The following is a 25,933-nucleotide window of genomic DNA, read 5'->3' on the forward strand; positions in this document are numbered from 1 at the left end:
CAAAGTGATAATGTATGGATAGAAAGAAAAAAATAACAGAAACAGCTAGAACAGAAGGTATGTAATAATCTCAAACTGGATTCAGCCATGGGTATCCACATGGAAAATGGAACCTCAAAGCAAGTGACTGTTAAGGGATAAATGCAGAGAAAGAAGAATGCTCAGATGGACACAGCATGGAAGGTTTTCAAGAATATGATAGCACCGTCAACAAGAGTATGAAAAAGAGGACAATCAAAGAAGATGCGCTGCTAGAGGTGCGATGTGTATCGCGATTGGGGTGTCATTGCATTGCAGATTTGCAGTTGGCGTGGCGTGACTACAGCCACGTGGTGAGGGGGCCTTTCGTTCTGGGTGCTCAAGGATGCAGGAGATGGGCGAAAAGTTGGTGCCACCACACCACACACAGTTAAATTGTTACAGCAGTACACAGTAGTACGGAGTACGCTGCTCCATTTATTACTACTCGGTTTTTAGCGCGGAGGACCCTCCACTGTCTCACTATGTCCTGTCTCCTGTGACGGAGCAATTGAATGAAGTACTCCCGCCATCTAAAAAAAATCATGTAAATTTTTAATTAATAATATATATATGGCTCTAAATCAATTTATTATAAAAATACATTTCGTAATTAATCTTATTTGATATTATAAATATTGATAATTTTTTATTTAATTAGTCAAACTTAAGATACTAAAATGTGAGACTGTGTGCTAGAATTGCATTCTTTAGACTGTCTCCAATAGGTGATCCATAAGGGCACCCAAACTCAAAATGGGTCTCCGACAGTACTGTATCGGTCTCCAACAATCCATTTTGGGTGTCAGGAGAGACACTACCTAAATCTGAGTATCCTCTCTCCTGAAGACCTATTTGCAGAAAGGGTTCTTATTTGGGTCTTATTGTTGGACAAGACCAAAAATGAGTATTGAACCCTTTACCTGTAGCGCTACTCAAACGTGGAATATGTCTTGTATTTGGGGTGGCATTGTTGAAGATAGTCTTAGAGGGCTCAACCGTAATACTAATCCGGACGCTGCCTGCTGCTGAACGTGCAGGGGATCAGAAGCATCAGCTTGAGCATTCACTTCGTGAGGAAAAGCCGCCTGTGTGCTGCTGTCCTACCAATCTACAGTACCATCCTAACCCAAACTCCTGTAGTCCTGTCGATACACAGGCCTAGTAGGAGGAGGGACATAAATTGCAATCCGACAATTCAGTTCCTCACCCTAGATCTAGCAGCTCACGAGTCACGACACAGCATCGCTGCAGGAATATTTTCAATTAAAAATCTGAATTTGATTTGAATAGTCGCAACTAATTTCACACAAAGAAAGGACGACATAGGAATGAAAACGCTCTCGTGCATGACCAAGTCCAAACATGAAAGGAAATACGTACATTCAATATCAATCCTAATCTAGTTAGAGGCTTGGACTAGGGTTGACCCCACCATAAGATCGAGCTAGCTTATCGCCATGCATTAAATGAGAAATTTTTGACAAAAAAAAAGAATCACGTCTTTCAACCTGGCGTTCTGGTTGTGGAATGTCACACTATTTATACGGTTGGTAAATGTGAGTAATTTAGATTCAAAATTAGAGTTACGTTACATTATCTTCCATATTGAGGAGTCTACTGAGCTTGAACAAGAGAAGGAGATTGACAAGGTTGCTGAGGTTGATCAGAAGGAGGAAAAAGGAGTGAAGTTGAAGAACACATAAATGGAAGCTGCTATCAGTGCTTTGTTAAGAACTGTGATAGGATCTAAATGGCTAGAGGGGGGGTGAATAGCATATAAAATTTACTTCAAAGCACTAGAGCAACTTGATTAGTAAATAAGTTTCCTTCTTCAATCCTGGAAAGTTTGTGCTATCAAATACTTATTTTATCACATGTATCCATCTTTTTTCTGTAAAAAAATAATATAAATAAACGCAATAAATCACTGGCATGGAATAACATGAAGATCAACTCTTGAGTTCAAGTGAAATTGTGTAAACAAACCTTTAGATCTTTATTGCTCAACTTTCGGATGGCCTTTAAAGCCATCTCTTTAGTTCTGAAATTAATAAAAGCATATGTCTTGTTATCCCCCTTTCCTCGCATTCGCACCTGCAGAAAAAAAGGGACTCTGAATTGCAAAAGAAAAGAAATGCAAAAACTAAACCAGAGAAAGTAGGCAGTACTCACTTCCACAACTTCTCCAACAGATTCAAACAGTCGTTTGAGATCTTCAGAAGATACATCAGAGGAGAGCCCCCCAACATAAACTTCAGCTCCATGAGGAAGAGAGCATGCTTCTCTTTTTTATTCTCATCCTTCGGATCATCATCCACCATTTTACTTTCATGATTAGCATCAACTTCACGCACACCTTCAATTTTTTCATCCTCCTCGTCCTCCTCCTCCTCATCATCATCATCATTATCATCCTCTACCTCTTCATACTCAACCTCCTCCTCAATTTCTTCGTACTCAACTTCTTCCTCTTCCATCTACCTCGTCAGGATCATCAAACTCCAATTGGTCTTGTTTGACCAATTCAATTGATTTGGTCGAAGCAGCATTTCCTGTTCTCCTTGGCATCTTCCAAAGCTCAAAGTTCCAAGGAAACTTGGAAAGAGCACAGGAACCAATAATATTGGGGAGCAAAGTGATAATGTATGGATAGAAAGAAAAAAATAACAGAAACAGCTAGAACAGAAGGTATGTAATAATCTCAAACTGGATTCAGCCATGGGTATCCACATGGAAAATGGAACCTCAAAGCAAGTGACTGTTAAGGGATAAATGCAGAGATAGAAGAATGCTCGGATGGACACAGCATGAAAGGTTTTCAAGAATATGATAGCACCGTCAACAAGAGTATGAAAAAGAGGAGCCATCACTTTAGTTCTGAAATTAATAAAAGCATATGTCTTGTTATCCCCCTTTCCTCGCATTCGCACCTACAGAAAAAAAAAAGGGACTCTGAATTGCAAAAGAAAAGAAATGCAAAAACTAAACCAGAGAAAGTAGGCAGTACTCACTTTCACAACTTCTCCAACAGATTCAAACAGTCGTTTGAGATCTTCAGAAGATACATCAGAGGAGAGCCCCCCAACATAAACTTCAGCTCCATGAGGAAGAGAGCATGCTTCTCTTTTTCATTCTCATCCTTCGGATCATCATTCACCATTTTACTGTCATGATTAGCATCAACTTCACGCACACCTTCAATTTTTTCATCCTCCTCATCCTCCTCCTCCTCATCATCATCATCATTATCATCCTCTACCTCTTCATACTCAACCTCCTCCTCAATTTCTTCGTACTCAACTTCTTCCTCTTCCATCTACCTCGTCAGGATCATCAAACTCCAATTGGTCTTGTTTGACCAATTCAATTGATTTGGTCGAAGCAGCATTTCCTGTTCTCCTTGGCATCTTCCAAAGCTCAAAGTTCCAAGGAAACTTGGAAAGAGCACAGGAACCAATAATATTGGGGAGCAAAGTGATAATGTATGGATAGAAAGAAAAAAATAACAGAAACAGCTAGAACAGAAGGTATGTAATAATCTCAAACTGGATTCAGCCATGGGTATCCACATGGAAAATGGAACCTCAAAGCAAGTGACTGTTAAGGGATAAATGCAGAGATAGAAGAATGCTCGGATGGACACAGCATGAAAGGTTTTCAAGAATATGATAGCACCGTCAACAAGAGTATGAAAAAGAGGAGCCATCACTTTAGTTCTGAAATTAATAAAAGCATATGTCTTGTTATCCCCCTTTTCCTCGCATTCGCACCTACAGAAAAAAAAAAGGGACTCTGAATTGCAAAAGAAAAGAAATGCAAAAACTAAACCAGAGAAAGTAGGCAGTACTCACTTCCACAACTTCTCCAACAGATTCAAACAGTCGTTTGAGATCTTCAGAAGATACATCAGAGGAGAGCCCCCCAACATAAACTTCAGCTCCATGAGGAAGAGAGCATGCTTCTCTTTTTTATTCTCATCCTTCGGATCATCATCCACCATTTTACTTTCATGATTAGCATCAACTTCACGCACACCTTCAATTTTTTCATCCTCCTCGTCCTCCTCCTCATCATCATCATCATCATTATCATCCTCTACCTCTTCATACTCAACCTCCTCCTCAATTTCTTCATACTCAACTTCTTCCTCTTCCATCTACCTCGTCAGGATCATCTAACTCCAATTGGTCTTGTTTGACCAATTCAATTGATTTGGTCGAAGTAGCATTTCCTGTTCTCCTTGGCATCTTGCAAAGCTCAAAGTTCCAAGGAAACTATTGAAAGAGCACAGGAACCAATAATATTGGGGAGCAAAGTGATAATGTATGGATAGAAAGAAAAAAATAACAGAAACAGCTAGAACAGAAGGTATGTAATAATCTCAAACTGGATTCAGCCATGGGTATCCACATGGAAAATGGAACCTCAAAGCAAGTGACTGTTAAGGGATAAATGCAGAGATAGAAGAATGCTCGGATGGACACAGCATGAAAGGTTTTCAAGAATATGATAGCACCGTCAACAAGAGTATGAAAAAGAGGAGCCATCACTTTAGTTCTGAAATTAATAAAAGCATATGTCTTGTTATCCCCCTTTCCTCGCATTCGCACCTACAGAAAAAAAAGGGACTCTGAATTGCAAAAGAAAAGAAATGCAAAAACTAAACCAGAGAAAGTAGGCAGTACTCACTTCCACAACTTCTCCAACAGATTCAAACAGTCGTTTGAGATCTTCAGAAGATACATCAGAGGAGAGCCCCCCAACATAAACTTCAGCTCCATGAGGAAGAGAGCATGCTTCTCTTTTTTATTCTCATCCTTCGGATCATCATCCACCATTTTACTTTCATGATTAGCATCAACTTCACGCACACCTTCAATTTTTTCATCCTCCTTGTCCTCCTCCTCCTCATCATCATCATCATTATCATCCTCTACCTCTTCATACTCAACCTCCTCCTCAATTTCTTCATACTCAACTTCTTCCTCTTCCATCTACCTCGTCAGGATCATCTAACTCCAATTGGTCTTGTTTGACCAATTCAATTGATTTGGTCGAAGTAGCATTTCCTGTTCTCCTTGGCATCTTGCAAAGCTCAAAGTTCCAAGGAAACTATTGAAAGAGCACAGGAACCAATAATATTGGGGAGCAAAGTGATAATGTATGGATAGAAAGAAAAAAATAACAGAAACAGCTAGAACAGAAGGTATGTAATAATCTCAAACTGGATTCAGCCATGGGTATCCACATGGAAAATGGAACCTCAAAGCAAGTGACTGTTAAGGGATAAATGCAGAGAAAGAAGAATGCTTAGATGGACACAGCATGGAAGGTTTTCAAGAATATGATAGCACCGTCAACAAGAGTATGAAAAAGAGGACAATCAAAGAAGATGCGCTGCTAGAGGTGCGATGTGTATCGCGATTGGGGTGTCATTGCATTGCAGATTTGCAGTTGGCGTGGCGTGACTACAGCCACGTGGTGAGGGGGCCTTTCGTTCTGGGTGCTCAAGGATGCAGGAGATGGGCGAAAAGTTGGTGCCACCACACCACACACAGTTAAATTGTTACAGCAGTACACAGTAGTACGGAGTACGCTGCTCCATTTATTACTACTCGGTTTTTAGCGCGGAGGACCCTCCACTGTCTCACTATGTCCTGTCTCCTGTGACGGAGCAATTGAATGAAGTACTCCCGCCGTCTAAAAAAAATCATGTAAATTTTTAATTAATAATATATATATGGCTCTAAATCAATTTATTATAAAAATACATTTCGTAATTAATCTTATTTGATATTATAAATATTGATAATTTTTTATTTAATTAGTCAAACTTAAGATACTAAAATGTGAGACTGTGTGCTAGAATTGCATTCTTTAGACTGTCTCCAATAGGTGATCCATAAGGGCACCCAAACTTAAAATGGGTCTCCGACAGTACTGTATCGGTCTCCAACAATCCATTTTGGGTGTCAGGAGAGACACTACCTAAATCTGAGTATCCTCTCTCCTGAAGACCTATTTGCAGAAAGGGTTCTTATTTGGGTCTTATTGTTGGACAAGACCAAAAATGAGTATTGAACCCTTTACCTGTAGCGCTACCCAAACGTGGAATATGTCTTGTATTTGGGGTGCCATTGTTGAAGATAGTCTTAGAGGGCTCACCGTAACTAATCCGGACGCCGCCTGCTGCTGAACGTGCAGGGGATCAGAAGCATCAGCTGGAGCATTCACTTCGTGAGGAAAAGCCGCCTGTGTGCTGCTGTCCTACCAATCTACAGTACCATCCTAGCCCAAACTCCTATAGTCCTGTCGATACACAGACCTAAGAAATGATTTTTTTTTTCCAAATGTTGATGCCTATTTTAAAAATTGTTGAATCTAATCTTACAAGTTGTTGAAGTATGATATAAAAAATGTTGAATGGTGTATTTTTTTAACAAAATGTTGAGCTATGTTTTAGGAAATGTCGAATCTACTGTTTTCATATGTTGGTCTAACTTTTAGGAAATGTTGGATCTGTTCGATTGAAATGCTGGTTTAAGCATCTAATTTGGGTTTAATGGGCTTTTAAAGCCATGAAGCTTAACTAGCTACCACAAGCTACATAGGAGCCCCCACCACCCAATGCAGCATTTTGGTCGACGTGGGAGGAACGACAAATATTAGATGTGGTTAAGCTATTGAGAATTGGCGCAATGGGCGCGGTGCGGAAATATGACATTTTTTTTTGAACTGTCACCTGTGGGGATTTGAATCCCCACCTGAATATATATTGATATATCGTGGCATAATCACATCAACAACTTGAGTCTTCTTGGCAGGTGCCTCTTTGCAGCCAAACTAGCTCTATCTAAATTGTAGGTCGCATGATGCGGTTTGCAAGCTCATACCGATTACCGAAGATGCTGGGCTAAGGCCCATTGTGTTGTTGCCGTCGTTTCTGTACATGTGGATGTGGTACGTAGACTTTTCCGTCGAGGACGAAGCGGCCCGGAGCAACTCTGTGCACGATGCGCCCCCTTATCAGCCCGAAGTAGTAGGCATCGTCGTTCCGGTCAAACAGAGTGAAGTTGCAGAAAAATAACTTGAAATGAGTACGAGACAGAAGAAATAATTAATACAAGAAGATGTCATTTTCTGCCAACTTAAAAGCTTGCCTACTGTAGATATGCGTTTCTCAAAATTTCGTTGGTGTCTGATCGTTTTTTTTGGGCTTATTTCGGCTGATTTCGGCTGATTCAATAGTGGTATGTGAGAGAGAATAAGCTGAAACAAGCTGAAACAAGCTGAGACTAGACAAGCAGAACAGGGTATCATCTTGATGTCTTAAACGAATACTTACCAAGTGGGATGCGTGAAAACTGAAAAGGAAAGCATAATGTGCAAGTTGATTGTCTTAAACAGATGGTACTAGTTGAGTTCTTGAAACTCGCAGAGGGCATCAGGCCATGCCTGCCGAGTAAAAAAAACACTTTGTTAAAAGTTGAAAGTGTACTTGTTGGACATGTAGAGTATTATTAGTAGTTCAACTATGGCCATATATCACAAAAAAGTTGTGTCATGCATTGTTCTCACACAAAAATTGTTTGCTCAACAGATGGAAAATGCAGGCATAATGCTGAAGAGGGATGGGATTCAGAGTGGTTTTGGTGATCTTACGACAGATTGAGCGGATGGTATCTTTGCCAAGGACGACGACATCAGCCAAATTCCCTGCAGAGCAAAACACGCATGAAAATCAAGCTTGGCACGAGAAGGGAACGAAAGATCGCAACAACGGGCCGGGGCACATCACAGGAATAAAGAACACTCCAAGGTACCACCTTTGGAGTCGGGGAAGACAACCGACATGACTCTGGCGGTTATCAGTGACCTTGACGGAGAAATCCCCCTTCTTGAGCTCGTACACGCCGACCATCTTCCTCGCGCGCCGGCGCTGGTGGCCAGCGCGGAGGCCGCCACGAGGCATAGCAGTGCGAGTAGCACCTCACCTCGCGCCATCGACGTACGGCCAGCAATGTCTAGCAGAAGCAGAGCTGCATCGGATCGAGCAAGTGATCGATGAGCAGTACAGCCAAGGAGAAGGCCAGAGGTGGGCAGGCATGTAGCTGCCGAGATATATCTGCAAGAGATGGGCACCCATCACCTAACATCAGTTGTGTGGGGCGATGGCGCTGGAGATGTATTGGACGGGCTTGAAGCGGCTGTTCTGTTCCTCCTCCGGATGTGTTAGTAGGAGCTAGTCAAATGGTTGTGGCTGTGCTGGGCCATCACGCACGAACACGGACGCTGCCGGTTTTGTGTATGATTCCCATTCCCACGATTAGCCTCGCCCGATAGCTCCCCCTCCCCGTGCCCATGAGCCCATCCGATCCGATCCATCATCGTCTTTGTCCTGTGAGCCTGTGACTGTCAGCCGCGGTTAGAACCGTGGCCTGACTGACATGTCACCGTCACCATGAGCGTCGTGGCCGCACCTGCCACCGAGGCCAGCGGGCACACGGTGGACTTCTTTCTTTTATGAGTTTTTTGTCTCTAGAACACCACGAAAGCGTGATTTTGTGCCAAACACACTACATTGTTTATTTTAGGCTGCTGGACATTGCAAACATGAGGCTTTTGTACGCTGCACATTACCACTGTTAAAAAATGCTTACATGGTCTGGGTACGTACATAGTGCCACATGAAAGACCAAAATGACCTCACTTATAATGGAGATAGATTCTGGGCGCCAGCCCCATTCCAGGAACATTTCACATGTTGGGTACAACATCAAATGACAGTATTTATGCACAACATCAAATAGACAATATGAAACAAAGTTTAATTAAACCGGCATAGCTTAATAAGTGCATGGCCTCACACGTCAGAGCACAACTTAATAACTTGTCACAAACTAAAGTCTTCTCTATGTGAGCAGCATCTCATAGAGGTGCAAAAAACCTTAACATGTCCCAAATTTACATCAATTTGGCATGTCAAAATGCTTCTTCCAGTTTTCTTGTACACGCATACACAAATATCAGATCTGCATGAGATGGTCTAGTGCCATTATACCATGCACCTCGGCTTCCTCTATTGCAAGTTTCCTAGCACGGCTGCAAAAAATAGCATGGATTAGGAAAAAATATTAGTTTGAATCTCATCAAGTTTGGTTGAAGCTCATCAAGTTAAATGAAAAAAATACTTACTGCCTAGTCAGTGCTCCAGGACTACAGTTAATCTCATCAAGTTTCCTAGCTCGGCTATGAAAGATGGCAATAAGTAAGGAGAATTTTATTTTCAATTTCATCAACTTTGGTTGCTGATATTAGTTAAATGAAAAATAATTACCTCCTAGTCAGTGCGCCAGGACTACAGTTAAGGTCAAATGGGCTTGATGGTCCCCGCAGCAGACTAAGTGATGTACTGGGGCTAGTTGCTGCTGCTACTTCTGTGATGTCTTCCCTCGTAGTCCTCTTTCCCTTAGGTGTACTTGTATTGGTGGCTACCTCCTCTGTTATGAATTCATTTTGCTTCTTGGCTCTCTTTCTCTTAGGTTTTGGTGGTGCTGGTGGTGGAGCATCTGAGTCGTACACAATCTCATTGCAAGTTTTCTGAGTGTGCCCAAATTGACCACATCTCTTGCATTTCTTCCTATTCTTGTTGCCTCCTTCCTCAGCTCCTTTCACTCTCCTTGTCCTTGGTCTACCTACTGCCCTCTTGAGTATTGGAGGCCATAGCTTGAACCCTATGTTCACTTGAGGCCATAGTGTCTTGTCTAGTATAGGTTCAATCCAACCTTCATATGCAGCTTTGAACCTAGATATAGAGTAACAATTGTCAACATAATCCTCCAACTCTAGACCCCTGTAAGAGCATATCAAATTGATTGCATGGGTGCATGGTAGACCAGTGATTTGCCATTTATTGCAAGTACATGTTCTTTTTTCTAGGTTCACAGCATGTCTCCAAGGAGTCAAGTCCTTGTAAACACCACTTATCTCTGCTGTGTGTCCGACACCTTTGTGGATTGAATACCCAACCAATCCTCTACTTTTTGCATTGAGGTCCTTCACAATGTGTGGAAGCACTTTACTCTTGAGCTTCATGGCAAGTCTTCTCCTTTGAAATAGCTTATCCATGATTTTTTGTCTAATTCTATCCATTAGATCTATCACAGGAAGCGACTTCTCATGTTTAATCCAATTGTTGAAGACTTCAGCAATGTTATTGGTCACATAATCACACTTGCTGGCTGTAGAGAAGTAACATCTTGCCCACAAGTGCTTGTGATTATCCTCAATCCACTTCAATGCTTTTGGCGATGATTTCTTCATGATATTGTAGTGCATGTCAAACAAATATTTCATGTAAACTCTTGCTGCTGGCCACAGATTCTTCTCAAAGACTTTACCATGAAATCTCTTTTTGAAATTTTTGTACAAATGTCTCATGCATTCCCTGTGCTCTACTCCATTGGTGAAGACATTGGTCACCGCTATGTTCCCAGCATCAGTTGAGATAACAAGTCCAGGTGGGGATCCAACTGCCAATGCTAGGTTACCCATGAACCATCCCCAATTTTCCTTGGTCTCTGATCCAAATACTCCATATGCCACAGGGAACATCCAGTTATGTCCATCAATACCTATGGCAGAAGCTAGTTGCCCCTTCCACCTTCCAGTAAGAGCCGTGGAGTCAATGCCCAAGTATGGTCTACATCCATTTTTGAATCCGTCTATACATGGCTTCAAAGCAACAAACATCTTGCTAAATCTGATCTTGGACCCAACCTTTTCATAATCTATCTTAACTATACTTCCAGGAGACTTCCTTTCTATCTCTTCCTTGAATGCAAAAGCGTGTTCAAAACTATCCTCCCACTTGCCCAAAATCTCATCAATAGCTAGCTCCTTGCCATTGTAGACAATCCAGTATGATAATTGGATCAAGTACTTCTCTTCCAGCTTCTTCTTTAAAGCAGCAGGGCCAATTGTTGGGTCTTCCCTGAGCCATTGAACTACCCTATCCCTAACCCAAAATTGGTCAACCATACAATTGCTCTCCAGTTTGCTTGTGCTTTTACAGTAGTGCTTGTTAGGTATCTTCTTAATCTAAAAAAACAATGACATAATTTAAAGGAGTTGGCTATAAATTAAGAAACAGAAAATTAAGGAACAAAATTAAGAAACATAAATAAAGGAACACAGAAATAGGTACCATCCATGTCCTTCCATCTTGCAGTTGTGATGCATGTATTCTCCACTTGCACTTTTTAGCCTTACAATATCCTCTGTACCTCTTGGCTTCACTATAAGGAGCTGCAATTTCAATCTCATTTAGAATAGCATATTGCCTAATTGCTCTTTTAAAGGTTTGTCCATCCTCAAATGTCACACCAACTTCAATCTTTGGATTTTCTAAGTCAGTTACATGGTCAACAATCTCACAGCCTTGTTCACCATCAACAGCACAATCATCGTTGTCTTCATCAGAATCAGGAATGCAATCAAATTCATTTTCATCATCAGAAATCAAGTCAACATGAAAGACCTTCTCATCATTTACACCAACATACTCAATTTCATCGTTTTCGCCCCAAGGATCATCATATGTAGGGTTTTCCTTAGTCCCAGATTTAATAACAGGATCAGAGAGATCTGCCAGGGTGGTACATGCGCTCTGTTGTGTGGGTTGTGCATGCAAATCTGCTTCTACACAAGAAACATAATGTATGCTCTGTTCTATGGGTGGCTGATGAATGCCGAGCCCGAGCCTACAAGCACAGATGTAATCAACTCCTATAAGGATATTGCTAAAGCCCAAATATATTTCTAACGAACCCTAGGCCCCCAAATCTCAATGAACCCATGCCATGTTCTGAACCCTAGATCCTCAAATCACTTGGGGAAAATTTGAATCTTACCCGTCAGGAACCCAGGACAGGTCTGACACCTTCTGTGGGGAGTCATCGCTGCATAGTCGCTCCACTCCAAGACCGGGGAATGAGGACCAAGTCGCAACCATCAAGCCTGGTCTCTTAGTGCAGCTCGCGGATGGGGAGAACTTTGCCGGAGCTAAGTTGCATCAGTGGCAGGAGGCATGGTGTGTGTGATTGGTGGCGGTTGGTGAAGAGTCGTCGGAGATTATGGCAAGTCAAGAAAAATTGCAGAGGCGGCGGCGAGATTTTTTACGACTACAGGATGGTGCCGTGAATAATCTGGATAGGATGTGGCTGCCAGCCGATGTGCAGGTGGTGTATCTGAAGGGGGCATTTTGGTCTTCCTAGGCTACGCCATCCACCTTTCCGGCCAGGAAATCATTTTTTAATGAAGCCGATGTGTAGTAGACAAATTGATGCCTTTTGCAGTGTTCAGGAGCCTAAAACGGCAAATTGAGTGTGCTTGGCACAAAACCACGTTTTAGCAGTGTCCACCGGACAAAAAACTCTTCTTTTATGGGCTAGGATGTGGCCCGTGGACGCTAGGCCCAGTTACCAAGATCATCGGGCCAAGAAAGGAGGAGATTTTTTTTTGAAACGGTCGGCAGGAGCTCTACCGAACTTATATTGATATGGAAGGGAAAAGGCACTGTACAAAACAATCACAAAAAAAGGCTCAAAAAAATAAACTAAGCCTCAGACAAGGGAGATAGGAATGATCTCACAAAGTTTTTTTTGGCTCCTGCTACACACCAGAGTCTTGGCTCTTCCTTTATCTTGCCAATAAGTGCTTCCGTTGTGTTACGGCGGTGATAAAAAATTCTCGCATTTCTCTCTTTTCAGATCTCCCACGCTACTAAGGGCAAGTACATTGGTGTCGTCTAATAGGCGGTCTCATGCATTGACACGTAATCCTGAGACGATTCAACAGGTAACCTATACAATGGGTTGTCCTATAAGTTGTCTGGTAGTTGTATATAATTCCTTAATTTGTGCATAAGAAAAATAAAATATTATAAGTTGCATGGCAACAATAACTCATACAATGGTTGTTAAGTTGTCTCGTAGTCCTACAATTTAGCTCATGAGGTGGTTATTTCGTGAAGCAACGATCTCTTTCTCTTTCCTCGCTCTCTCTCATCCACATCATCAAAAATCCTACGTGGCACTGCATGAGACGACCTACGAGACCGCTGACGTGTAGCAACGTACTCTCTAAGGGCCAGTATCAATGCTCAGTTTTGCAATGGCTCCGTTCCCGCCCTCCCGCACACCGTCGCGCAACTGTGTGATTTCGGCATGGCAGCGTCAGAAGCGCTCACAGCCGCACCCTACCGTCCGCGTGTTGCCGAAAGGGCAGGTGGGCGTCGTGGCCTGCCTAGCAGGTCCGATTCTGGCATGTATTCTAAGCTACACGGTGTGTTGATCTAATGTTCTGGTGTGATTTGCTTGCTCGGTGTTGGAGGTGTCAGTGCTACTACTGCATGCACTTTAGTTGTTCGATGAAATACCTGTTCAGATGATTGCTACATTTGCAATTGGGCTGGGATGCGTTAGGCCTTCTTTGAGCCAAATAATTAAATCAAGTTTAATTAGGTGATGTGACCTTCTTTGAACAAACAAGTTGTGTGATTTACTTTGTTGTACGAACCATGCGGTTCAAGCTGATTGCTACTTTTGTTGTTCGAATTTTAACAGTTCAAATAACAACTCTTCAGAGATACATAGACTATAACAATGTAACCGTTGAAAATATAGAGATGAATTTTATGGGGATAGCTAAATAGAGATATAGTGTCTGATTAAGTGAGAATGTTGGACATAGTCTAAGAGGGGCAAAGATGGAGAACCAGATACGCGTAGAATTCTAGTATTAAGTATTTTGACACCTTATTCTTTGACTCGTGGGCATCGAATAAACAAATAAACGATACGGAGTGAGTACAAATCACGTTGGATCATCCTTTGGCTAAGGATGCTTTGCTTGTAAAAAAAATCAATAGATAATATCCTTTCGCTTGGGTCCTTTTGAGAAGTTAGGAAAATCATCGGCGTGTGGCATTAGCAGCGTCAATTTTCAAAGAAAAGACAAGGGCTAAGAAACTCGGTGGGCTTACGGTTTTCTAGAACATTCCTACTCACTTGGAAAGATTGCTAGATAATGTTTGCATAACATTTTGTTTCTAACAATATTGGTCAACCACGAGTGTTTTTTTTTTGCAGATGGCTTCTCCGAAACAATCCGAGGACCACGCTCCAAATATAGATCTAAGTATAACCACAAGCACAAATAGTGGCAATATTAGAAATGGCATAGGGTCAATGACATCGAGCGACCAGCCACTACTCATTGACCCTAAAGAACGTAAGAGGCAACGAGAAAGAAATAGGTATGTGCGAATGTCTCACGAGCAAAAGGATGAATTACTAAAAAACACCATGAAGCTCATCAGAAAAAGAAGGTTATAGCCAACCTTATTGATGTTGAACACTAGTCAGATGGGATTAGAGCAGTTTGTGCAAGAAAAACTACAATCCACGTCCGAGCAAATTGTTGCAAGACGTGCAAATGCTAGGGCACGTTATGCAAATTTAAAACCCGAGCAGAGGCAGGCGATACGTGATCGTCAGAAGTTTCTCTATACAAAAATGACATCTAAGAAAAAACATGCAAAGAGAAAACCGTGAAAAAGTACGACGTGAGATGCGACACAACACTCCGAGTAAGAATTCCATTGCCATGAAGAATCCTTTGTATAACTCATCGGATTCAGATTGAAATGTATTTATAGATAATATGTTCATTTTCAACAATATGAAGTATGGTATGAGATTGGGGACACGTATATTTACCCAAGATATGAACTTATGATTCTACGGTGTACGAGGATCCTATATTTCTCAAAGAAAAATAATATTACCTAGGATCATGATCGTGCCAAAATTGGCTTCTGTTTTTTCTTTGATCATATTCAGCTAATATTAATAAACATAGTTTGTGCACAAATTTGAAGCCTGTTTTTGATAATAACTGGCATGGATTATAAATCAAGTCATCCTTGTGTGTGTTTGGTCATGTTTGTTAAGCAAGGGGTAGGTAAGGAATTTTTTGCTACCCGTTGCAACGTACAGGCATATTTGCTAGTCTATTATCATTTTCTAAAATCTAGCCAAATAAAATAGTCTTGTTCATTTATTTTTCTTTCAATAATCCTCCTTGCAATTCTGCTGCAACTTATGAGTTTTCCTCCCCATCCCTCCCATATGTTACTGTTCCGCTTATTAGGATAACAAAACACTCAACCATAGTGCATTATATAATCAAATCAAAATACATTTTGGTTACTTATATTTTCTAAATGTATGGCTCCACTTTATGTTTCGCACCAGGGCCTCCGAATCATAAGTACGTCCTGATTGTCTGCCACCCAAATCAATCCGTGAGAAGCCATGAATCGATTATAGATTTCAAAAAAAAAGAAGCCATGAATCATTTATGATGCTATCATATCATACCCGGTTCGTAAGACAAACATGCACGAGGGATTAAGTAGACTAACCTCAATATATACTTTACCCGACTAGACCCAAGGAGATTCGATATAAACTAAAATTAAATGCATGCATCAATGCAAAGAAATTGGTTTGTTATGACATGAGAAAAAACAAAGCTAGAAAGAGTAATATGTTTGAAAGAATACACCTATACGAGTCCGACTGAAAAACATTACAATCTATAAGACTTAGGTGATCTTAGCCCGCTTATAAAGAGACTAGGAAATACAATGTATATGCTCCACCCGCACACTAGGCTGGTACCAGTTATAACTTTGAGTGGAACTTATTCTTACACAACTTACAATTTAAGGTGTATTCCATTTGTTTAAATTGTGGATTAGCGTAACTTGAAAGCTCTAGATGAGAGAGTAGTGTGACGCGGCCACCCAACACATTTGCCAGGTACTCACAGCCCATATGGATAGCCCACCAAGGCCCATGTCGTGCCCAGCACATATGGAATTGTAAAATAGTTTAACGAATGTCTGACCGTTGTAATAAAGATTTAGTACCGATGGCTCATGTTTTTCAATTCTAATTCTATTGTTTTTAATTCCGAAATTGGTTGTTTATTAGTTGTATTAGACATGACTCTATAGGTTTTTTGACCGTTAGATCTTCATAGAATCTAACTGTATATTCTTCTCTTTTTAAGATTAATGTGGTAATTTTTGATCCTCTCGGCGAACTCTCGGTGAATGTGGTGGCTTCTTTTAACACTATTGTATTAGGATAAATAACAGATGATCAACAGTGTAGAAAACAGAATAATCAGAATCAGGCTGCCGGTAGAACTTGGATATGCCAACTTGACTTGCTCGTACTTTATTTTTCCTGTCACGCATCATCGTCTTTCACCTCGATGCCCCGTCTTCATGCACTCGCCCTTGGTCTCTCACGTGCCAGGTGCTCCTGAACTCTGCCTCAGGAGGCTTTCCTTTCACACTGGATCAGTAACTCTTTGAAACTCAAAAATACGGCACAAACCGCCATAACAATTACGAGAACTTGAACGATCCATCTTGTTTACTTATAAGTTATCGTGTCCTGCATTACAGAAAAGATTGCCCATGTATCGACTTTGAGTTCATAGCACAGAGAACTGCACGAGGCTATCTCATCTGAATTACAAAGTAAGACAGAACGGAACAATTTTTGTTCTATTTTGAGAAGGGTTTCAAAGGAGGCAGGAGTGATGCCAATTTACAAAGATAAAGATAGGAGGCACAGTACAGAGTTTCAAGCAGGGTGGTTACATCGGATGAACATAATAAAAATTTAAAATCAATCTCACAATTAGATTTAACACATCACAGATGGGCTCACCTCTAACATTGCCAACCAAAAAATGATTACCGCACAGGCAACATTGTCAACCAAAGACAAGGGCAGGTGGCAATGGTCCAATGGCTGGTGCCACTGATCAACATTTCACATCAACACAAAAAATGGAAAGTGCAGGTGAACAGTTGCAAACAAAACCAAAACCGATTCTTGAAAAAAAAACACAAGCGAAACAGCCAGTTAATTTGCTTTATTTAACAACTTGAGTGGCAAAAGATGCCCATATGTAGCAGAAGCCTCAAAATAAGTTTGCAAGGCACAGGTAGCGTATATGCATGGAAAGATGGAAGGAGTACAACTAAAATTGATCCAGCAAATGTTAAATCATCCTTGGAGGACTATTAGGACCCATCATGAAAATTCCAACTGCTGTGGCAGTCAACTTGTAGGATCTTGCATTCAGTATCTGTGGGAGAGCTTCTCCTGCTCCTTGTACCACATTGCATACCTGCATAGATACATAAAAAAGAATCAGAAATCAAGGATGTCAATTATCTGAACTCTCAAAACCGCTAATCAAATCTGCTAATTAAATCTGACGAGGAAGTTCAGTTGTTCGACATGTGTTGTTTTCATATTACAAATGGAAATACAATTGTTCAAACAGCATCTTGTGAACTGTAGGATACTTTCATTCAGGCAATCAAATAGAACAGCACAAACACAGATATTATTTCCAGTTTTCAGATACTGAATTTGAAGTGAATTTTGCTGCCGTCTTCAGAATTGGTGCGAAACTATGCCACTTATCATCTGTGCATTGCTAAGTCACAACATGAGCTGATTATTCAAGGAGTTTTGGTGTTGAGTAAACAAACAAATCTACACCAGCATTGCCGTCAGAACTGGCATGACATTTATGCTAATAATAAGAATCAGTGTTATAGCATTGCACAGTTTGAGATGAGTATTGAGGGAGTTATGTACAAAAAAAATTGTACATAAAAAATGGCTATAATCCAAAGCACACAAAGAGGTTTCTCAATTCTATCAGAGCCGAAGCATAGGGCACTTATAACGTTGTACAAGAATACTGAGAATTACAAAAGCATATTAAGGCTAGTTCCTAAATTTAACTAATTGTGTTAACAGTTTGCCCTAGCATTCAGATTTAAAGCTACCACAAGATCAGAGAGACTGAATTTGCATGCCAATTACTTATTGGACTTGAAAATCGTACAATCTAACTATAATGCTTTAATTTAAATACTTGAAAGTTCAGCCCAGAAAAAAATATTAGATTAAGATGATCATTGTATGGCTAACTTGTTTGACCTATCAAGCTACAACATAAAAACAACCCTAACCACTACCTGAATGCCCTACACAATTAGCTTGGCAACGCTAACCAATTAAATCTGGTGCCATTTCATCGGACATTGCTGGTGGAAGTAATCAGAAATGGAAGCATGCATCAACTAAGTAGCACAGTACAAGGGGCGTTTCACCCAGCATCAAGACCTACATAAGTATGACATGGCCGAAAACAATGGTAAATAAATGACCACATAAGTATGTCATGAGCGTTCCGATTTCCATAATCAAACCCAGCAGACCAACGAAATCAAACTCATCATCCACAACGAAACCACCCAACTAACATTAATTCCGCGTCCCAGCCCTACCAAAATCAGGGCACAACAGAGGAGTGAAGCACCGCAAACAATCATGTGCATTCTTCCCACGTAAAACGAGACTAAGACACGAGCAATCCACCGAACCCTAACCGGATCTCCCCGTCAGCCCGACCAGCACTCGATCCGACCAGATCTGCGTGTAGGGGAGGAAAGGCAGGCGAGCGAGCGAGCGCCGAGGGGGGAGCGGGGCCTTACTGGTAGGTGCCGACGACGGGGCCGAGGAGGAGCCCGGCGGAGATCCAGTTCTCGGTGACCTTGTGGTGGATCTTGGTGGTGATGTCCTTCCACAGCCCCGGCATCACCTTCTGCTGGAACGGCGAGAGCGAGTACACCACCGCCTTCATCCGCACCGGAACCTTCCCCATCCTTCCGCCGCGTCGCCGGCCGGCCGGACTTCCTCCTCGGGACGGGATGCTTCGATCGCCTCGCGCACGCCGATGTGTGTGGGTGACTTCGGGATCGTTCGGTCGCCGGGCAGATGGGCTAGGGTTCGGTATATAGGCCAGAGGTGGGCTTGGGCTGGGCGAGTTTTGATGGGCCGACCGCTGGCTGCTCGCTGCGACGGGGCCCCATTTCTGTTAAGCTCAACTGGGACGGACCTTTTACTTTCTCGGCCGAAAAAAGAAGAGAAAGATCAACCCCATGCCATTCAAAAACAAGGTGGAAATCCCTCGAACTGGATGATTAACGTACACAAATGGTGACTATAAGTAAGTGCTAGTGTAAATTTGATAGCAAAGTTCAAACTATATCTTCCAAAGTAGAAGACTCCTACACAAAATGTGAATGCTCACTTGTCAGAGTCATATTCAGTCGGTCCGTATCCGAGCATCTCAGAAGAGTAACAATACAGACATGCCATGTAGGCGGCTGTTGCTACAAACACTGGTCCCTACAGCTCAAGGATCCTCACAGTAATTCTCTGCAGCTGTACCGGGCATAAAGTTCTGATGATAATGCTGAGCATTCCTCTAATAATTCGATCAGAGCTGTGCCACTGTGCAACCATATAGAGTCGTGAAACAACAGGATGACGAAAACATCAACAAAACTTCCACTCCTCACACTGGTAAACAATGATATGCTACACTTCACTTATTTTTCATTGGGTCTTGGAATAGGCTTGTAGTCGTAGCTGTTTATGTCAACCTTTTGTTGCAAAGCCTATAATACAGAAAGGTCATTAATAAATGCCAATTCTGGCAAATGGGAGTCAAAGCAGAATTGCATCTTAAACATATGAATGCAGGATACCTTCAGTTCATCCTCTAGAGAGAGCTTCTTGGGCTTATAGGCTCCTTCCACCGGCCCTGTTCGGCTCAGAGCTTTCGTTGTCTCTACAACCTCCCATTCTATATCTTCCTTTTCCTTTGTCACTTCTTTACTGCAAAAATGCAAATGTGCCAACACCGTCAGAAAGTGAACCAAAGGAATCCCTGCACAAAGACTAGTTAGCACGATTTGGGCAGGTGCAGCAAGGCTTGAACGATTTACCTGCCCTGTATAAGATGAGCTAGCCCAACTGCACCAAAGACTGTCAAGGAAATGAGTGGTAGTCCATAGCGGACGAATGGATGTTTCCGCCCCAATCTTTTGAACTGTGAGGCTTGTTTGAAAACCTTAGCAGATGATTCCACTGGATTAATTTTCTGAGTTGTACTCATGGTCATACCTGAAGGTCAAAAAGTAAATGAAAGGGAGCAAATGACATTGATATCATGGATAGTACACAAGGGGAGCATCTTGTTGAATAGTAAGTTGCATTGTTATAGAGAAACTTCACATTCATTCATACCGTCAGATACAATCACATAAAAGCTAGCTCATCCCATTTAAAAAAAATGCATTCCAATTTTTTTTCCTCAAATACAAAGGAGAGTTATGTATCATTGCCTATGTTGCCCGGATACGGATATGGGAGCGGATACTATACACATTGGACACACGGATGTGCCATTCCTAAAAAACACTGACACGGGGATACGGCTACTATATTTTAATACCAATAATTATATATGAATTACCAAAGTAACTGCAAGTTCAATAAGTTCAACAAATGGAACTTTAGAGGGTTCCAACTTAAGTAACCTAATTCAGCGATTAACTAAAAGAAGCCAAATAAGAAACATATATAGTTTACAAGGAAATAATTCAGACTCATTCTCCTTCAGCCTCTGCAATTTCATTTTGAAGCTGCTGAAGAATTGGTGCTGTCACATTTGTGTGCACTTTGATTCCAACATTAGATATTCAAAGCAGATGTGCTTTGAGTCTACAAAGAAACATGAAATTCAGATGCAAATACTGTCATTGGGAATTCCATGGCTCGACCCATGGAATTGCTCTGCATGTTTATTCCAACAGCCACCTTTAGAATATGATTCCACAATGGACTCTCGTCTGGGTTGTTTCCTCCCTCCTCCTAAAACAATGTAAGATAGCAACAATCGGAGGGCCTAAGAATGGGCTACAGCCTACAGACAGCAAGGTATGGATGACGAGGGAGGGCCTATAGGATCTTAGATTCGTGACGGAGGAGAGGAGTGCAGGCTCACCCTGGTCACCGAGATGAAGCAAAGGAACCGCGGGTAAAGGGGTGCCCTGGGCTGCTGTTCGCCGGAGACGAAGCCAAGAAAAGAGAGAGATCAGACGCGGAATCATGGCGAGAGGTAGCAGCGACGATTCGGGTGCGTAGAACTACCTTTCTCTGAAGAGCTTGGCGTCCCGCCACTGGTCGCCGGCTGCTGACGTGAGAGTGAGCGGGATAGGCGCGAGGGAGAGACGGCGGCGCCCCCGCGGTCGACGACGGGGAGGCCGGAGGCAAGGGCAATGACCAGGTAGTGGGCCTGTTGGGCCGTTCCATGTGTTTGGGCCGTATCCAAACTGGCCCAGCCGCGTCCAACACTCATCCATGGCGTATCCCACCCGTATCCGTGTTCGATACCACGATACGCATCGGATACGCAATACGCTTACCACTCCCGGGAGCCTAGACACCAATTGCTCTCAAGCAAACGTTCCCATTATTATTCCTCAAGCAGTGCACCAATGAATTGCCAAGACATATCACGCCTACTACGATCTACACGCTGCGATTCAGAATTCAGGGAACAGCGAGATCCTGCAGCCTGCTACGCCGGGCCGGTCCTGAGCGCGCGGTCGAGGTCGGCGATGAGGTCCTCGACGTCCTCGATGCCCACGGATATCCGGACGAGGTCGTCCGTCAGGCCGCGCTCCTCGCGGACCGCGGCGGGGATGGACGCGTGCGACATGAAGCACGGCAGGCTGATGAGCGACTTCACGCTCCCTGCATTTGGGAAAGATATGAAAGTGAGAGCAGTTAGCCAAATAGTTTCAGTCGGCAGACGGTAAAAGTAAGCATCGTTGAAAGGATCGTGCTCGTCTGTATGCTCACCGAAGCTGACCGTTACGTGGAAGTACTTGGTGGTTTCGACGACGTGCTTTGAGAGCGCCAGTGAGCCGGTGAGGAAACTGAGAACGGAGCCTGCTCCCTTTGCCTGATATGAGCAAGAGGGGTATGTAATAAGCACGATGATTCAGGGCAGTAATGGAGGTCCAATTTCTGTCAATCAAGCTACTTGATGCGAGGCAACGCTGAAATATAAGAAGTACCTGAGAATAGTGTAGAGACCGCCCAGGATGGTCAGGAAGCCCAGCATAGTTCACTTGCTTGACCCTCGGGTGAGATGCTAGGAACTCAGCAATCTTCTGTGCATTAGCCTAACAACGACAAAACAGTCATTAGCCTCTTCACGAAATGACATGACGACGGAGAGAATGAAACAGATCGAATCAATGCCAGCAACAGATCAACATATGTGATAACATACAAGTTACAGAAAAGTTTCACCTGCTGTTTCTCCACCCGCAGAGCCATGGTTTTGATTCCCCTCAAGCAAAGCCAGCAATCAAAAGGAGCCAAACCAGATCCTTCAGCGTTTTGCAGAAATGCTATCTCTTTAGCCAAGCTGTCAGTGATCAAAATTATTATTATGCATGCAATTCAAAACCATCCCAATTGATGATTCTAAGAAATTTGAAGACCGTTTATAGCTACCTTAAAAAATTAGATCTCTTAAAAAAATATTAATCTCTTCAAAAACATTAAGGACAGAATTATCTTTCCCAAATATTAACGCTGTATCTAGAAATACTCATGTTGCACAGCGATAGACTGACATAGGTAAGATAAGAGCCATTCCAAGAAAAAGAAAGGTGGGCAGAACTAGCGTTTACAAGGACACAGTAACATGTAATTAAAATGGGAGTTTTTTATTATTGGACAGCATAGAGTATCATCATTAGGAGCAAGAGAAGAACAGAGAACACACCTTTCACCCTTTACTGCAAGAATTCCAGCCATAAGATCACTATGTCCAGCTATAAATTTGGTAGCTGAGTGCATCACAATATCTACATATTAGACAATAGACAGAAGAGAACTGTGAGATTAAATGGCTAGAATGCTTCAGTTTCTTGTTGAGTAAACATATTATTCCATACCAGCTCCAAGTTCTATAGGGCGGGAGAGCACTGGAGACATGATGCTGTTGTCTACTAAAACAAGAGCACCACGTGAATGAGCTATCTCTGAGATTTTCTGTCAAGCAAACAAAACAGTGGAGGAGTAACAGTTTATTACAAGGGGAAACTTCTAGAAAAATCAAAATCTTATGAATTCTAATGAATGCATCCATAGATGAAGTGCCTTACCTTTATGTCAGTAATTTGTTGGCGAGGATTGGTGGGACTTTCAAGCCAAACTAATTTAGTCAAGGGACCAATTGCAGACGCTACATCACTAATTTTGGTTGTGTCCACTCGTCTGTAAAGAAAGAATATAGATACCACTTGTAAGTCAACAGCAAAAGGACGAAGAAGTCATTGTCACAAAGATAATGAATATCACACTAACTTTACTACGATTCCATGTCTTGGCGCAACTTGCGAGAGAAGACGATCGGATCCACCATATATGTCCTCTCCAGCAACAATTTCTTGCCCTGAAATCATAAGTTTAACCTGTCTATTTGTTGATATACACAGGACAAGATTTCATGCATGAGAAATGGGATGCTCAAAAGAATGCTGAGTGCTTACCAGACTGAATGAGGTGTGTTACTGCAGCTAGTGCTGCCATTCCACTGGTGAAGCAGAATGCTTGATCTGCCTTCTCAAGCTTAGCCATAAGGCTGAAAGTGTGATTAAATTTCATCAGTGCCACTAAATAATTCATTACTTTACACAAAGCATTTGCACTAACCTCTGGAGAACATCACGAGTAGGGTTACCACTTCTAGTATAATCATAAGCTCCATAATCTGTTGCTGAAGGCTGGAGAATAACTTTGGACAGTTAGGCACAGCAGTAAACTAGGGACTGAACAAACAAAAGTTGAAATTGTGAAAAATCCTAACTCCTAAATATGTACAGTCTATACTGAATACTAATTCTTAAAACTGAACAACAAATACTGCCACAAAATTGGCCAAGATCACCAAATAGACACTAAAATACCAGCAAAATAGAGATCAATGAAGAGTGAAGTCTTCACAGAGTTGTATCTATATAAAAACACAGTAACATGTCATGCAAAGTTTGCCAGAATTATACCTAATGACGATCAAGCCCATCAACATACGATGGTTTAAGAAAAATATATCATCATTTAACTATTACAGTTAGCTAGACCGTAACCAAATGTCAGGTATACTACAATTTTAAATGACATGATGCTCGATGTGAACATTTGGCATGGAAATGGTTATGCTCATAGAATCTTCAGTGATCTATTTAAACACTAGAGATTATGTCCTAAAATTGGAAATTTTCAAGCAAATTGCACCCAGCTTATTATTCCCACGTTTACCTCAATATCATTTCGTGTTCCAACCTATAAAAATTCCAAACTAAAATCCTAAAATCTCTCATGATTACAGTTGCAACCGCCACCTAGTATGAAAACTCATCGGAAGTAGGACGAAACAAACAATGTACTTCCCAAAGCAATCGAATTTTATTTGACAAAACACTGATGCATTTAGTTCCCCACTGTGGCCATGTAATCCTAAATTCAGAATTACCTGCTTAAAGGTGGCCGTTTGATACAGAGGCGTGCTGAGAGCCCCATACATGTCGAACGAGTTCTCGAAACTCGTCAGTATCGTCGCCACGCTTGGCTCCTTCGCCTCCAAACCTACAGCACCCACACACAGCATCATCAGTTCATCACCCACGAATCCCCATTTCCCCACCAAAACGGCCACAAAACCCCCCAATCCCAGAGGTCCCCAGAAACGCACCAGAATCCGGCGCGACGGCGGACTCATGGGCCTCCACGGATAACGCCGAGGCGCTCAGGTCCCGCTCGGAGTCGCCGGAGGCGCCCGCGATCGCCGCCGGCGGGGCCCCAGCCATGCGGCGGCGGGAGAGCGTGAGGCCGGGGAGCGGGACGCGGAGGGCCTGGGCTTGAGCTGAGGCGGAGCTGCTGGGGTTCGAGGACCGGGTGGAGTGGAGGAGGAAGAGGCGGGCGGGAGCGGTGGGGGGGGCGGCGGTGGCGGCCATTGGCGAGGAAGAGGGGAGTGGGGAGCGGGAGTTGTTTGGTGGTGGCCTGGTGGGCGTGGCCGCGGGACAGTGACGTGTACATATAAAAGAGGATTATAGCGGCCGACATGCGGGGCCCAGGGATTGGAGGATCCGTGTAACAGCTTGCGCCATACAGGGGTGATTAGTGCGCACTTCGGAGGATTAGCGTGCCACAGCTCAGAGGAGCTCGCCGCGTCTAGGTTCACTGAACCGTGGCACGAAATTAGGCACGTTTCGAGCGGTCTGTTATTAGGGGCTGACGTCACGATTCAACATCGGTCACTTTTTGTGACTGTCAGTGATAATGATGGTATTCACCCAGATTGGGATGATCTTAAAAGTTCGCCGGCGAGATCGTCACTCTTAGAGCATCTCCAGGAGAGGTTTAAACTCAATTCCAAAACTAAATTTTAGGAATAAACGAGACAAAACACCCTCCAACAAAGGTCCAAAAAGATTTCCAATTATTCGCGCTTCCCCAGACTTACCGTAAATCGAGCTAGAAAAAGGGAGCTTCTCCGCACTCCCAATCCGCGTTCCCGTGCATACTGTGGCGGAACCGCCCAACTTAAGCTGGTTTAAGTGCGCCTAATCGCTGTTGGGGCAGCAATTATCCGGAACGCACCTAAAACAGCATAAGTCCGGTAGTCCGTCGAGTGTCCCTAGGACTCCTCGAAGGATCCACGACGTGTTTCATAGCCATACATCAGGATGATATCCGCGATGGGATAATATCAACAATCATTACATTTTTACATACATATAAAAGGTACGAGCTATTACAGAACATAGGTTGAAACAAGCTTAACAGTGCAGAGTTAGACAGAGTTCTAAGATTTA

At 42.6% G+C, this 25,933-nt stretch overlaps 4 protein-coding genes across 5 annotated transcripts; all 4 read right to left on the reverse strand.

The window, feature by feature from the left end:
- Positions 1 to 8,436: 8,436 nt before the first annotated feature.
- On the reverse strand, positions 8,437 to 12,034 carry LOC140222490 (uncharacterized). Its single transcript, XM_072293146.1, has 4 exons — positions 11,934 to 12,034; positions 11,228 to 11,783; positions 9,517 to 11,121; positions 8,437 to 8,559 (listed from the first exon to the last, which is right to left on the reverse strand). Exons 1-4 carry the CDS (start codon positions 12,032 to 12,034, stop codon positions 8,437 to 8,439), a joined length of 2,385 nt encoding a protein of 794 aa, XP_072149247.1.
- Positions 12,035 to 17,014: 4,980 nt separating this feature from the next.
- Positions 17,015 to 18,965, reverse strand: LOC140222450 (cytochrome b-c1 complex subunit 8-2, mitochondrial-like). The gene is made up of 2 exons (XM_072293053.1): positions 18,683 to 18,965; positions 17,015 to 17,298 (listed from the first exon to the last, which is right to left on the reverse strand). The coding sequence occupies exons 1-2, from the start codon at positions 18,850 to 18,852 to the stop codon at positions 17,250 to 17,252; spliced, it is 219 nt and encodes a 72-aa protein (XP_072149154.1). The 5' UTR covers positions 18,853 to 18,965; the 3' UTR covers positions 17,015 to 17,249.
- Positions 18,966 to 19,265: 300 nt separating this feature from the next.
- Positions 19,266 to 21,542, reverse strand: LOC117852574 (uncharacterized). 2 transcript variants are annotated; one of them, XM_034734708.2, is made up of 5 exons: positions 21,189 to 21,542; positions 21,043 to 21,093; positions 19,982 to 20,159; positions 19,742 to 19,871; positions 19,266 to 19,651 (listed from the first exon to the last, which is right to left on the reverse strand). In XM_034734708.2, the coding sequence occupies exons 1-5, from the start codon at positions 21,394 to 21,396 to the stop codon at positions 19,583 to 19,585; spliced, it is 636 nt and encodes a 211-aa protein (XP_034590599.1). In that variant the 5' UTR covers positions 21,397 to 21,542; the 3' UTR covers positions 19,266 to 19,582. The 2 variants fall into 2 exon arrangements, with proteins under 2 accessions (XP_034590599.1, XP_034590598.1); XM_034734707.2 differs by having other exon boundaries at positions 21,043 to 21,096.
- On the reverse strand, positions 21,488 to 25,105 carry LOC117852572 (cystathionine beta-lyase, chloroplastic). The gene is made up of 12 exons (XM_034734704.2): positions 24,811 to 25,105; positions 24,592 to 24,704; positions 23,772 to 23,842; positions 23,609 to 23,700; positions 23,424 to 23,511; positions 23,222 to 23,333; positions 23,012 to 23,108; positions 22,840 to 22,921; positions 22,359 to 22,476; positions 22,121 to 22,228; positions 21,903 to 22,005; positions 21,488 to 21,794 (listed from the first exon to the last, which is right to left on the reverse strand). The coding sequence occupies exons 1-12, from the start codon at positions 25,070 to 25,072 to the stop codon at positions 21,619 to 21,621; spliced, it is 1,422 nt and encodes a 473-aa protein (XP_034590595.1). The 5' UTR covers positions 25,073 to 25,105; the 3' UTR covers positions 21,488 to 21,618.
- Between the last annotated feature and the right edge of the window lie 828 nt (positions 25,106 to 25,933).

This window comes from Setaria viridis, chromosome 4, assembly GCF_005286985.2.
Source record: "Setaria viridis chromosome 4, Setaria_viridis_v4.0, whole genome shotgun sequence".
In the NCBI taxonomy this organism is placed as follows: domain Eukaryota; kingdom Viridiplantae; phylum Streptophyta; class Magnoliopsida; order Poales; family Poaceae; genus Setaria; species Setaria viridis.